The sequence below is a fragment of the Pezoporus flaviventris genome, unplaced genomic scaffold, assembly GCF_033815535.1.
Source record: "Pezoporus flaviventris isolate CSIRO_AGI_PZ_B2104156 unplaced genomic scaffold, CSIRO_AGI_Pfla_v1 ptg000001l, whole genome shotgun sequence".
Classification (NCBI taxonomy): domain Eukaryota; kingdom Metazoa; phylum Chordata; class Aves; order Psittaciformes; family Psittacidae; genus Pezoporus; species Pezoporus flaviventris.
The window spans coordinates 61,113,289-61,128,044 of NW_026892549.1; the positions used below are offsets into that span (position 1 = coordinate 61,113,289).

Below are 14,756 nucleotides of genomic sequence, written 5' to 3' on the forward strand. Positions count from 1 at the left end.
CATAACTATAAGAAACTTAAAAAGTCTTTTTTCCCATTTCTGAAAATAGTTCCATTTATTTGGTTTTACAAATTTAACTTAATTTGTGATTTTAACTTGTAATCAATAATACAATACCTGTGTGGTATGAATGTTGCCAAGGCTATATTCATATCTACAGTACAGCCAAACCGCCTATAATCAGGGTCCTGAACTACTTGAAGATGTTGATTTGGATCAGATTTAGTGCTCATTTTGCCTGAGAACAGGATAAAAAAAAAAGAGCATTCACCATAACATAGAAACAGGAATTTAAGAGGCACAACTTCCCTTTTTCTAGTATAAGCAAGATGCAGGTAGATAAAGGCTTTGAAGGGGTACAAAGTGTTCAAAGGCTTCACTAGCCCTCAGAGCATTTTTGTCTGCTTAAATCTGCGTGACAGATTGCTCACGGAGCAAAAACTGGTATTAGTCTGTTCTCCAGCTTACTGTTAAGTTTACCTGTAAGTTTCTTGTACTATAAATACATAATCCACATGCTTCAGCAACATACTCTTACTTTACCTTGAGTTAGAAGGGTTTTAAATTGCTGCACAGCTTTGTTAACATCCACTTGGAAAAATTCCCATAGTTTAATTTTTGGATACACATCTTCCCATATTATTTTACGGATACACTATAAGAATAAAAATCACGTTAGTTAATAATGTTGATAACTGATAGAATTAAGAAAAGCTAACTGCTCATGTGAATGGTTCAGGAAAAAGGAGTAAAGAGTTATTTCATTAAATATAACTGTAAAGCATGCGCCATTTTTAATGCATTTCCACAATCTTGGAAATATTACAGGTTTATTCAGCTATTTATAGTGTTCATTAGCTTATACTTGGTTATCAGTCACTTACATTCAGGTGATGATCATTTTCAATCAAGGGAGGAACCCCTTTAGCAGTATACTTTCCATCAGCCACCATACAGGTTAAGTGCCACAGAGCTCTATCCAAGACCCAAGCTGGCTTCAGGTGAGGAGAATTTACAAGGTTATAGCCACATTCTGGATGCATCCTGAGCCATTCACTGTTAGTGGCTTATTCCAGAAAGGGAGGGGAGAAAGAAAACAAAGTAAGTACACACACTGAACACTTTGTTGTTTTGTGTAAACATCCTAACACCAAGAAGTTAAGGTACTATGGCATGTATAGTTAGCTCATGTTTCAGCTAAAGTTTTCCATGTCTTATGCAGGTGTGCATTACTGCTAGCAGTTGTTTTGCAACAAATACAGTTGCAGAGGCCACAGAGAAACCTTGATAATTACATAAAAACATGCAATAGTACCAACAACTCTAAAACACTAAAAAAACAAAATCACATTTTTGTTGCAGGAAATACGTCAAACAATGGCCATGAAATGTTCTCTGTGTATTAAAAGCTAAACATACATCCCAAACCAAGATTTAAGATTACTCAAGTTTTTTGGGTTTTAATATTCTTAACCCTATCAGATGTTACACTCGCAGCCAGAGAGCAAGACTGCTACACACACTGCCCAAAAAGTGAATGAAAAATGTAGTTAAATGAGCTTTTTAGAAAGGCTTAGCTGTGAGCCTGTTGTGTACATAGGAAGTAGCAGACTAGTGGGCAGCGATGCCATCGAGCCTTACACAGGAAGATGAGTGCACACAAAGGGAACACTAGTTCAGCTCAAACATGTCACTTGACTGTTCTATCTTCTAAACAACCCTTGTAGGTATTGACAAGCACCAGAGGATGCACTGGACATTAAGAATTAAATCAGAGAAGGAAATGAGCCTTCGCTAGAAAATGGGTGTAATATTTGACATTGTTCAGTGGTGGAAGGGTTGGACTTGAGGTTCTTAAAGGACTTTTCCAACCTGGTTGATTCTATGATTCTAATAGACAGTAGTGTGCCTGTAGCAGCATGAGTAAATACATGTATGGCAGAGATGAATTTGATTTTGAAAGTATGACATGGAAGAAAAAAAAAAAAAACAGGAGTTCATTTATTTCCATTTTTGGAAGTGTCCTAAACACTGTTCAGCTGAAAATAATTTTTATAAATGCCTTTGGATGAATATCTGCAATTGGAAAAATAAATGTGAAAAGCACAGAATGCATAGGAACAAATACAATTTTTACTCAGGGTTTACAATTATTTTGTTGATAATCACTTCTCATAGAACACATCTTACTAGTCCACTGCATTAGAAAAGCAGGAAAAAACAGAAGTACTACTTCACACAAGGGAAAAATTATATTGCAAACATGAAGAGCCACTAATGTGTCAAAATTGTAGCAAACAATGAGTACCTAAACCCCAAATTTGCTTATTTCAAAGAAGTTCAAACAAAAATGTTAAAGGGAAAGAAAAGAGAATCCTTTCTCAGTCTATAGTACAACCAGCTCTTCCGAGCACACTCTTACATTATGTCTCCAAGACCATTATGAGCATGGCAGAATTCCATACTTATAAGGTCAAACCATTGGTGGAAATTAAGATCATCCTGGCTCAAATGCCACCTACAACTAAAAATACCTTACTTATTTTAAAGTTGCATAAAGCAACAACGAGCTCAGGTTGTTAGAGGCTGTTGCATTCTTATTTAAGAAAATAATTCCACATTTTTTAAAGAACTGTATTTCATATTTTTCAAAGGACATTGTTGTATAAACTAAGTTTGCTCATTGCCCTAGGTGACATTTTTTTCCTTCCCTTTATAAAGCTGAGAAAAAATGTTTGATATGATTATTCAAGTGCTTAAAGTAAGATTTGCCCAAGTGTTAAAGTCCAATTATACAGTAGTAGCCTCTTCTGAAAGATAAAGCAAGATATGATTTATTTTTGTCCATTTTTATTACTTCATGTGATTCATTATAGCCACTGAAAGCTCAGAAGAACAACCAAGCGACATTCCATTTTGCGTCTCCTGGTGAAAATTAAATGCCAGCAAACACAGTACTTCTTATGTGAGGGTGTTTGAACTCCTCAAAGGAAATGGCAGCCCTAAAAGGATACATCTACCCAGTTAACCAGCCATGGTTTGCAAGTTTATCTATGCTACTCAGGGTAACATGCCAAAAGGCGCATCTATATTTAACATTAGTACATGCACTGACTTTCATTTTCAAGCCAGGCCACAGATGCTGGCTTTCACTAGAGCCTAAAAGACACATTGCCATCAAAGCCTGACTCCCACTGATTTCCACTGTGCACACAGCCTGGCCTCCACTCCAGTGTGAAAACCAAGCACCTTTACTGCTTAATGCTGAGAGTGAGCTGCCTGACTTCCAGCAGGAACAGAGGGGAAACACTCCCACTTTTACACAGTGGTCTCAACTAGAATGCAGGGACTACCAACAGATACAGCCACTGTAGGCTGAGGGGTCATGAGCTGTGAGAATTATCAGCATTAGAGGATTTACCTCGAGACAACTTAAGCTTTAATGCAGACACTCTGCAGAATTAATAACAATGTACAAGTATTCATCATCTGCTCTAAGTAACTGCCTACACATTTTGTGACTTTTCCATTCAAATGGGGCTAATTAAACCACCCTAATGTGCAGGAATGAACTAATTTCACTACTAGAAATTGTTGTTCAATAAAACCAAACAAAAGTAAAGTTAAACTTCCACCTAATCGAGATTCAGACAAAAAGAACCCCCAAAACTACTTGCCTATTTTCTTATTTCAAAAGACCCCAAAAAAGCTCTACAGGCATATGCAACATTATTGCTTACTGACACATTTCTCAGCATATGCTTCTGTTTATGCCAAATTTGATGTTTAAGCTTGGAGTCTGTTGTAAATCAAGAGGTTTTGATTCTACACAACAAAGGTGGCCAGGAAATAGGAATTTAAAAGTGTGAAAGCAGGAAACAAAGGCATCAAAGTAGTTCTTGCTTAATGATGTTAAGTCAGGACCCAGACATATTTCTATCCTGTTAGGAGACTTCTAAACACCTAAACATCCTTTTACCATAGTACAAATCAATCATCCATCCCAATGAAGGTTACTTCAAACTCTGAATGTAACCTGAAAAAGCCCTTCTACAAATGTAGCCAATAAAGTGATATTTTTCTTCTCAAGCATATTTTGGAGTCTAATAGTTAGGTATTTCTGTCCATAAAAACATTTTCCTTGACAGCATGCATATACACACAATGAAAAGATGACAGTATCTCAAGCACATGCGAACAAAACTGGACTTCCCAGTTGGTGAAATGCAAGAAGTTTTTGATCTGAAAGTGGGAGGATGTTTAAAAGGCCTCATGTTTAACTGATTTAAAATTCCCTCAGACACAGAGCCAATAACTATACTTAGTAACTTCTCAGCAAACAGATATGGCAAACACAGGACCCACGCTGCATTACAGACTGATAAGAATATTGGGCAGCAGTCAACACCAAAGAACTAAAGCAAATAAAGTGAATTTCAAATTCACAGGTATCTCTTACTAGGTTTTTTTAAGCCTCAAAAGACTGCAACATAAACATACATAACTATTTGCTGTACTCTGCTATGAAGAAGTATGATCTTTAGGATTGCAGTGTAAAATGACAAGTGCATTATAAACATAATCAAAGCGAACTTATCCAAGTAATCAGCAAAACTACAAATGATGAAGTACTGTAAGTTTTATCAGATCACACTGAACAAAACCTGCTGCTCCTCAAGCAGTGAAGTAAAGCCTTCAGTGCATTGGCTTATACATGCTTAACCTCTCCCCCCCAAAAAAAACAAAGCTATGTCACACACACACAAACTGAGCTGTAACATTTCCTCCATAACTTAATCCCAGCCTCTTGTCCCTATTGTTTGTTGTCTGCATGTTAGATCCAAATTTGGACAGTTACTTTTAAGCAGCTACAAGAATAATCTCCTGTCTAGCAAGAGAGTACTCAGTTCATGTTCACCAAAAAATTCATACTGCAGATGCCATTCATTTATGTAGGAGCTGCACACTGCAGATCATAAAAATAACCATACTGTAAAAATACAGACACACGAACAGCTCATTAATTCTCTCTTAAGAAGGGCTCTATTCACTCTTTCACTAACAATAATGAATTCTTTTACACTGTTACAGAGACATATAATGTTATAATTGTAGAGAGTTGTCCTGGATTTGAGAGATTCAAAGGCAGAGACAAGTAAGTTGCTTAAAACAGCTACTAAAAGATGGTTTCAAGGGAGTGAAGTTAAGGTAAATAATGAAATACAATTATAGGACCAATCTGGTTATTAAACACACACAAAACAATCCTACCAGTATGATTGTAGACTACATCTGTGACACAAAGCATATTCCATTCAGTTTTCAGCTTTTCCACAAGAGCTCCTATATCACTCCAAGTGCACTGTTTACTAGGGCTTGAAAAGTCAGGATTTACTTCTAATTGATCAGCCAGTGAATAACATGATCTCGACAGTCCAAGCTTCTGCAGCGGCGTAAAATGAATCATGTTGTAACCTACATATTAAAAAAGCAATTTATTTAGTAAGAAAAAAAGATCTCATCCAAAGTGAATTGAAAGCAGCATAATAAATCGCAGTTATAACACGTACTTGAAGCTAAGGATTGGAATAACCAGTGTAAAATGATCTAAATCTTCCCCTTGAAATTCTGTGTAACACCAGCTTTAAATGACCCTGTCAGTTCTACAAACTTCCAAGTCTATCTGAAATCAAAACAATAAAACAAGAGAGGTTTCCCATCTTAGGAAATCCCTGAATTTTTACACCTCCTCAAATATTTTAATCATTTCACTGAATCTGTTAACTGAATTGAATCTAGTGGGAAATATTTAGTCTATAAACTGAAGAACAAATGAGCTGTTCCCACTGAGGCTCTTCAATGTACCTCTGGGTTTTGATCAGAAGACGAAAGTATATCCTTTAATACATGTCTGAGCATTACCTGTTTCTTTTGCAACTTTAAGCCTATCCTCCCATTCATGAAACGGTCCCATACACTTAGCGAGGAACGTCTGAAGGGTAACACAATCCAAAGGTAACACATCATTATCGGCTCCGACACGCAAAATAGGATCCACAACGATATAACCTCCACCACTTTTTTCATTTCTAGGGAAAAAAAACCCAAACATTTTCATAGGTATGGTAAACATCCATTGTACCAGCCAGTTTCAGAAGGAGAATCCAACAAGCACAACTATTTCAAAACCACAGTAACCCAGTACAGTGGCTGGGGGGAAGTGGGGAACAGGACTGCAGGGCACCTGAAGAGATGTTCATTTCTTAGGCATCATCTTCTCTCTACTAGGCTTACAAGAGTACAATTGCGATACAGAGCTTTAAACTCTGCAAAAGTGAGATGCCCTTGTTATTTTCTGAGGCAGAGTACTTCTCCCTCCTTGTGGGATAAACACAGACACAAAGAAAGCAAGGCTGCCCATCTTTTGTACAAAGTCTCCATTTAGAGCACCATCTTTGGGAAGATACCCAGAGCTAAATGCCCTTTTAAGCTTAAGGGAATTGGACCACCCAACTCAGAATACCAGACTACAATCATTACAGATGCTGGTATAACTTCTGCACTTGTCCTGTGAAAACAAAGAAGGAAATAAAGAGTGGGAAGTAAAGAATGCCAGAACCTTTTTCTAGAAAGAAAGCAACTTTCAAGTCAGTGAAGAAAGTACAAATTAATCATCCAAATACTCAGAATGCCGATGACTTTGAAAACCTGTAAAAATGGCTTGGCTCTCCAGCAGTCACCAAGAGTCTGTTCTGTGTATTCTCCAGAGTATCTACGCATCAGAAAGTATTAAACAAGCACCACAGCTACTGCCTTTCACTAGCAGATTCAGAGAGGCCCCACGATTGCAATTTGAAAAATGCATGAAAAAAATGCTTTTATTCTTAACTGTGGTTTCTTCAGGTTAAAAAGTAAACCAAGGCAACAAACTGCATCTGGCTGCAAGTGTATAATTTCACTTACCCGAGACTGAAATAGTACTGGTATGACCCAGAAATTTGGAGATCCAGCTTGCAGTATTTGTCAGAATCATCTTCTTTTCCTGTGGGATTGTGCCACGATAGCGTCCTGAACTTGTGGCGATCAAATACTTCTCCAGGAGCTGGATAATTTGTGTACACAGTCACAGGCTTGCCTTGAAGAGTTGGGCCCAGTCGGAATTGTAGTTCAAAGCCTCAAGAGATAAAAACACTTTATCAGGAAGATATTTCTATTCTGTAATTAAAAATCACTATTTGATATGACATTAAGAAGAAAGGGCATGAACATATCTGCCAAGAATTTTGCAGAATGATGTAATTCTGCAGTATTACCTCTCCCTACTTTCTTAACATTGTTCTCTGCACGTTACATATAGTCCTTTACTTATATGGATGGCACTATTCAACTCCTTTCCCATTTGTTCCTCTTTGCTGTATGTAAAGCCTTAAAAATAAAATTCAGCAAAACAATCATCAGGCTACACAAACTTTTATGCAGATTTTTGATTATATAGTATTTAAGTATTTAGGTTTACAAAGTCCATGTATTAAGCTGACCCATGAAAGCATCTGAAAAAAAAAAAATCAGGAACACATTTCAAAACAGAAAATATTTCAAATCCCTTCCTTCTTTATTGAGGGTTCACTAAACAAGGCTAAATTCCTTATGTTTTTAATTTTAGAATGATATATACTTCTGTGCCATCTACAGCATACAAGAAAGTTGCTAAACTTTCAGAGAGCTCAAGAAACCAAAGGGGGTTTTGCATACCTGCTGCAGCTCACACATACATAGAAAGAGCAGTATTTAGGCTGAAGATACTCATGTTGGGGACAAAATTAAGTTAAACTATTAGGTACTAAACCCATAGTGTAGTCTGTTAAGCTGGAAATGAACTATTCAGTTTAATCAATAGCTTTCAGAATCAGTTTCCACCTTCAGGCAGAGGGCCACCATCGTGTGCATGGCTAAGTACAGGGCCCCTTCAAGTGACTGGAACAGGTGTAAGTGCTTGCACAGTAACTTTTACTACATTACATGCCAGCCATGTAGTTAACTGTAGTGAACCACCTACTAGCTGGAGCAGTCTACAAAATTGGGAGTAAAAGAAACCTGAGGATTTGCAAAAAGAGGAAGTTCTTAATACACAGGTAACTAATTATAAAGTTTAAAAAAACCTGAACAATGGCAAGTTTCACTATCTTAAGTTGAAAAAGAGCAATTCATGGGTTCAGCATTCAATGTCTGAATACATTTAAATGTAAGTCTCACCAAGCTCACAGTTCCTCTTACTAACATAATGACCATTGCACAAAATCCCACTGTGTAAAGCAGTGGCTTTAGGATCTTTATGTTTGTCAGATAAAATGAAGCTCATTTACAGAGGAAAAAAAAAACCTTAACAGAAAAAAAAACAACCCACTTTTGGAAGGCTCAGTAGCCTCTCCCCAGCACTGTCCTGACATTTCATTGCAGGGATTACTAAAATTAGAAGACAGGGGTATATGCCATTGATATCTTATTTCCTGTAACGGTTACACTGACATCAGGAATGCTGTGCTTAAAAGTAGCTCTGCCCTCTCAGTGACTGCCACCAGCAGAGCACTTTGATAGCCACGCAATGTGTGACTCCTTCCAACAAAACTCACACAATGAGATAAAAACAGAGGTTAGGGTCAACTCTGCACATCTTCATTACTGACACTTCCTTAGCTCAGACTGTCAGGAAACTTTGAAATCCATACAGTTGAAGAAAAGACTTACTCCTAAGAGCCAAAATCTTACTCCTTCACTAAGACACTTTGATATTAGGCTCCTAGATCAGTAAAATGAAGTAATAAATCCTACAAAATTTCATGAGCAGTAAGATTCGTTGCACCATTAAAGAAGGTTTCTAGAAACGGCTTTAGCTTTATATTCTGAATTTGTTGAGCAGCATAATGGTGGACCAACTAGTGGGGATGTGGGTCTTGTTTGGTTTGGTTTTTTAGAGGGTTTTGGAGGTGTGTGTTTGTGGTGTGTGTTTCCAAATAGGCTTAAGAACACTTTCAGAGAGAGAGAACATTAAGATCTTACAAGCAGGCAGCCGGAACACTAACACAGCACAGCTCTAAGACATCTGACAGGCAACTTAAGATTCAGGAGGACCTAAAGAGCCCACATTCTGAAACGTTACCTCAGACTTTGCAAGGTATTACCATTATTGATATATTTCAAAATTATAAAGGGTGCAACATAACAGATTGCAGATAAACACTGGATTTATAAAGGCTTTTTGGAGTCACGTCAGTACATTATAAATGCTTTGCACTTCATTCCCGGGAGACCGGCAGCAGCAAAACCCGAACCCCACCGCAGGCTGATCTCCCTTTCCACTGCTGCCCGAAGGCGGTGGTGAGCTCCCGGTCCCAGGGACACCCCGCGAGGAGAAGGAGATGCAAGCAGTGTTTGAGGAGGCCGCTGGCCCCGACCTACCTTGCTCCAGCCTGAAGAGAGTCTTGTCCAGCTTCTCCATCTCGCCGAGGTGCAGCAGCCGCGTCTCCTTACCGGCCAGCATGGCTGCGGCCGGCTGCCCGAAGCTCCTCCCGCACCGGCAAACTCACTTCGGGGACGGAAAAGCAAGCCCTGCCATAAGGAAACACAAACAAAACCCGCACAGGTCAGCGGCGACCCCCGCGGGACGGCGGCCGATGGGCACGCCTCACGCCGCCGCTCCCGCTTACATGTTCCCCAGCGCCGGGGGAGCGCAGGGACGAAGCGCTGCAGGGCAGGGAGAAGGGTGCGAGGGAGCTGTCAGGAGGCGCCCAGCCCTGCCCTGGCACCGCCGCCGGCAGCACCTCGGGTGCGCTCCGCGTCCCACAGCGCGGCCCGGCCCGCAGCCAGAGCCCCGGGGGGGCAGGGCTGACACCTGTCACTGCGCTCGCCCGCCCCGGTACTGCCGGGCCCCTCATCGCCGCGCTGTCTGCGCGCAACGGCGCCCGCCTCACCGCCCCTCCATACTCACGAGCGGGCCCGCGGAGCGGCGGAGGTGCAGCTCCCCGCCGAGGCCGAGAGAAGCCGGGGCGGGAGGTGCGGGGGCAGCGGCAGTGCGGGCCCGGGCAGGCACTCGCGCACTCGCCCGCGGCAGTACCGCGCTTTTTCCTTCCCTTTTCTTCGGTTTTCTTGACACAAACTTTATCGGCTCCGCGGCGTACGCGCACGGAGACGGGCGGCGCCTGCGCAGCTCCCGCGAGAGCCCAGGGCCCGCCCCGGCAGCGGTGCGGGGCTGGGCCAGGCCGGGCTGGGCCCACCCCGCCGCTGGAAGCGCGCCCCGGGGGAAGAGTTGCCTCAGGAGGGACCTCCGTCCCCGGTGCGGCTGCGGGCGGGCTGAGCTCTCCGCCAGCCGGACCTCGGAGCGCACCAGGACGCGCAGCGAGCCGATGGCAAGCCCCTGCGTTTACAGCCATAGCCCCCACCACGGCGTGAGGGGCCGCCCGCCACCGGGGGCTCGGGCCAACGCTCCGTGTGATTTAACGGGCGTTCCGCTGAGGAAAACGTGGCTTTAAACGGTGCCTGGAGTGGCTCCTTGCGGCGATGGAAACGCCGCTCCAAGGGGCTTCCGAGACCGATCCCGCCCCGCCGCCTCTGGGGCCGCGCCGCAGGCACACAGCGGCCGGCTCCTGCAGAACAAACATGGTGTCAGCCAGCGTTTAGGTGCTGTATATAGGGTGTGGAAAGGGGCTGCGGGGATCCGCCTCAGCAAGAGGTAAGGTGGTTTTAAACAGAAACACCACTCCAGACCCCAAAACCCACCCTCCTTGTTTTGGAGCATCCTCGTGTGATAAACACATAAATGTATTGGCTTTCGCAAATCGTAGGTGTGGTTATGTGGATATAACTGTACGAGTTTACAATAACAAACAAAACACGCTAAAACCACAAGACTAGACAAGAAGTTAAAAAGGTTCAGATCTCGACCAAAATGGAGTCACATAGCAAAAGAATTTGTAAAGGTAAAAGAAGGGGGGGGGGCGTTGAAGCTTGATGTAAGAAAAGCTAGTGCCTAGAAAACATGAAGTACTTTTTAGCTTAGGTTGTAGAAAGAGAACAATGTTTATGTTGTAAGTCTGTGAAATGTAGTGGCCCCACTAAACATGAGTTAATTGTTTCACACTAGTTTCTAAAGTAGTTTTAAAGAGCAATGTTTGTGTTGTAAGTCGTGAGATAACAGGATTTAGTGGCCCCACTAAACATGAATGAATTATTTCACACCATCCTTCTACTTATCAGTTAGTTTAGAGACAGAGCCTCCCAAACATCTGCTAGCTTGGGATACTCCTTGTCTGCCCATCCTGCAATAAATTTTGCAGGAAGGTCACACTGTTTTAAATCTTTGCTAGTTATCAGAATAATTACAGATATAGCTGGTTGTGTGATTACTGGAGGGTCCAACTGTGCCAAAGGTGAAAAGTACACTGTGAGGAAGACTGCTTACTTCATCTTGAAGACACCTACTCACAAAAGGAAGACTGTTTACTTCATCCTCAAGACCCCTGCCCACAATCACCACAGAGCAGTGCGCAGACGCCAAGAGGAGGAGACTTATGATAATAAGTTATAATATCCCCTCCCTATATGCGGGAATTATGAATATGTGTGTAACTAATGTAATAGTGGAAGTATATAAACCTGTAACAAATACTAGTCACTTGTGCCTCTGGTTACGGTCATGCACCCAGCGCTGTTGCTTTTGCTTTGTTGACTTTATCCCTCAATAAAAGCTTGTTATCTTGTTTAGAGGAGTGAGTTCATATTTCACACTGGTCACCAGACAGCCCTTCCCATTGGTTTGTGTTGCAGAATACTTGGAACGGTTGTTCCAGGCCTTTCACCACCTAAGTCATTGACTGCACCCCACTGCAAAGGTCACCCACCCTTGCAGCTTCGGAAGGTCAGTTTATTTTTATTGCCTAGAACTACCTAAAATGAAACAATACCACCAACAAAGTGCTTCTCAATTTACAGCCATGGTGTCATTATACTGTTTATTGCTTTTTTATTTTCAAAGTATTTTGTGGACTTGGGAGGAGCCTGTAAAACAATTTTAGACAACTATTTTACTTCCAGTCATCCCATGCATAGCCTTATAATTGTGTCTTACTGCAGTGTGTTCACCTGATTACGACACATTTAGGGTCGAATGTAAGGAGGAAGTTCTTTACTGTGGTGAGGCACTGGAATGGGTTGCCCAGGGAAGCTGTGAATGCTCCATCCCTGGCGGTGTTCAAGGCCAGGTTGGACAGAGCCTTGGGTGACATGGTTTAGTGTGAGGTGTCCCTGCCCATGGCAGGGGGGGTGGAACTGGATGATCTTAAGGTCCTTTCCAACCCTAACTGTTCTATGATTCTATGATATGCATGGAGGCACTTCCACCCAGTTCAAACTGAGTCTTTTACCTTTTGGTAGCTGTTTTTTTGCCTTGCCTCCTTCACTTGCTCCTCCCTCTGAACATGTGCTTATTCTTCATTACAGTTCATGTTTTTCTGGTATTGTTGAGAGAGGTTTTCATGTTGGTGTAAGTGATGAACATGTCAGCTTTTATGCCCCAACAATATTACAGTCCCTAGAGAGACTGGGGGAAAATTCCTAGTAAAAGCCCCTGTGTGTTTGTGCAGTTCCCTTAAATTCACCTCAGTGAGACTCATTCAGATAGGATTCAAAAGTGATACTTTCAATCTGGATTATTTTACATGAATGTTTCCTGGGGGCCCAGTAGGATTCTCTCATCTTCCTTGTCTTTCCTTGCCCCCCTGTTTCCTACTCAGCTTTCAGGCCTGTGTGCTTTGTGTACAAGGACAGACTTGCACCTAGCAGAAACCCACCTCTCCTGGTTTGCTGGCTGTTTTCTCTGAATAGGATGTGACCTAGCAAAGAAGATATAACGTAGGAATGGGAAACACAAGATGCTCCAACAGGTATGGAAGTTTTAGGAATAAAACCAACAGACATATTGTTGAAATGGATCTAGACCACCTCTTTGCTGTGGTCCTCGGCAGGCTTCAGCAGCCGGAAGTGACTCTCTGCCGCAGAGCCTCGTACAAGAGTCTCTGCCTCCAGGCTTGCTATTGTCCTGCAGCATTCTGTTATTGTGGGATTTAGAAATTCCCTGAGCTGCTTAGGCAGTGAATGCTTCTAAGAGAAGAAGAGCAAATAATTTCTATGTAGTCAAGTCCTTTGCATTAATAGTTACCCTAAAGTGCATGTTGAATACCTTATGAAAAGAAAAACCCCAAAGGGTACCACTAAAGGCAATTTCACCACTGCTACTAAGTTTTAAAATGTGCCTCCACTATACTGTGCATTTAGACAGGTTTTGAAATGCATCCAAGTTTGTGAAAAGGGATTTTGAAGTTTCTCAAGATAAAAAACATTAGGAAACCAAACTAGCAGAGAGCCTCCTGGTTCCAAATCCTAAAGCAGTTATTTTGACCAACAGTTGTGGCTGTAGCTAAAACAGATGTCAACAGTCTGAATGAAGGACACGATCCATTGCACATCAAAAAAGTTCCCTGAGTACTATTGAATCACTTAGTGACTAGAACAGTATCATTTCATTTGCCTACAATTCAATATGAAAAAAATTACTATTACAAAGATACTGAATGATTATAGCAGGTTTATGAAGTTTAATCAGGAAAACGGAGCAGATTGCTCTAATCCTTTCTCTGTCAGCTTACGCTGACACATCCCCCACAGACTTTGGACTGTGTTAGCAGACATAAATTGAGCAGTCTTTCTGTATATGGGAACCACACCAGCAAAACATTAGTGCACAAGTGCTACCATTTAGCATTGTAGATTTTGTGTAGGACACGGCCAACAGCAATCAATCATGGCATTTGCTATACTAGCATCTAAATGGTGGATTTGACAGTGCCGTTTTACCTTCAGTTTGCAGTTTCTCTATGTGTGATATGATATACCACAGCAGGAAAAGATCAATAGTTGCTTCAAAGTAAGAGTGGATACCATATCAATGTCATTATCTGGAAATAATTTCCCAGCTTTTTCAATTATATTCATACCCAAATCCTTCCATTCTTTTACATCCATCTTCTTAGTACTCCCTCCCCTCCCACTTTCTGTTTTGCATCACAGGATTACAGAACACTTCCCCTAGCAGTGGCTTCAGTACACTTTGGGGAGCCCATTTACTAGGTGTCAGATGTCATATTGCTTTATGCCTGTTTTAAAGGTTATGAGTGCAAAGTGGGGGAACTTTAAGTACTTGCGTAACAGTCCTCCTTTTTAGAAATAATTAGTTTTAATAACAGAGCAATAGCTCCCAATGACAACAGTAAAAGCCAGCTAGCAGAGAGAGACCTTAACTGACAGCTAACTAAAATTAAATGCAGATTCCTTTGGCCTGTGTGCAGGAGTAAGAGACTTCATAACATTTAAAGTGAGAGCACAGTTTTCCTCAATGCCCCACACCCATGACCTGTAAATTCATGAGTTCACAGTGGGCTGTGGTTCAAACAATAGGAAGCTTCAGAGTTGTTGACTCTTCTGTCGAGCTGTCCTCTTCTAACGGGGCGATCTCGTCCAGAAATGCAACCCTGATTGTAAAGAAAGCTTGTTTTCTTTAAAACTCTCTCTGCAATTTGATGAGACTGAAGTCTTTTCTGTGAGTTAGAGCTTTCCTATGCAGTGGCTGAAAACAAATGCTGTTCTTAGACAAGTTACATGCCCTGCAGGAAATTACACGTGGCCTTGGACCTTAGAATCTAGTATTA

At 41.6% G+C, this 14,756-nt stretch overlaps 1 protein-coding gene across 2 annotated transcripts in view; it reads right to left on the reverse strand.

The window, feature by feature from the left end:
- The window catches only part of AGL (amylo-alpha-1, 6-glucosidase, 4-alpha-glucanotransferase), a 38,827-nt gene extending 28,768 nt beyond the window's left edge, over positions 1 to 10,059 (reverse strand). For both annotated transcript variants that reach the window (XM_061461539.1, XM_061461548.1), the window contains exons 1-8: positions 9,986 to 10,059; positions 9,457 to 9,606; positions 6,964 to 7,174; positions 5,923 to 6,089; positions 5,272 to 5,475; positions 885 to 1,066; positions 544 to 655; positions 118 to 238 (exon numbers count right to left, since the gene is read on the reverse strand). In XM_061461539.1, coding sequence (XP_061317523.1) covers positions 118 to 238; positions 544 to 655; positions 885 to 1,066; positions 5,272 to 5,475; positions 5,923 to 6,089; positions 6,964 to 7,174; positions 9,457 to 9,538 — 1,079 coding nt within the window. In that variant the 5' untranslated portion in view covers positions 9,539 to 9,606; positions 9,986 to 10,059. The remainder of the gene's footprint in view (positions 1 to 117; positions 239 to 543; positions 656 to 884; positions 1,067 to 5,271; positions 5,476 to 5,922; positions 6,090 to 6,963; positions 7,175 to 9,456; positions 9,607 to 9,985) is intronic.
- Positions 10,060 to 14,756: the final 4,697 nt, after the last annotated feature.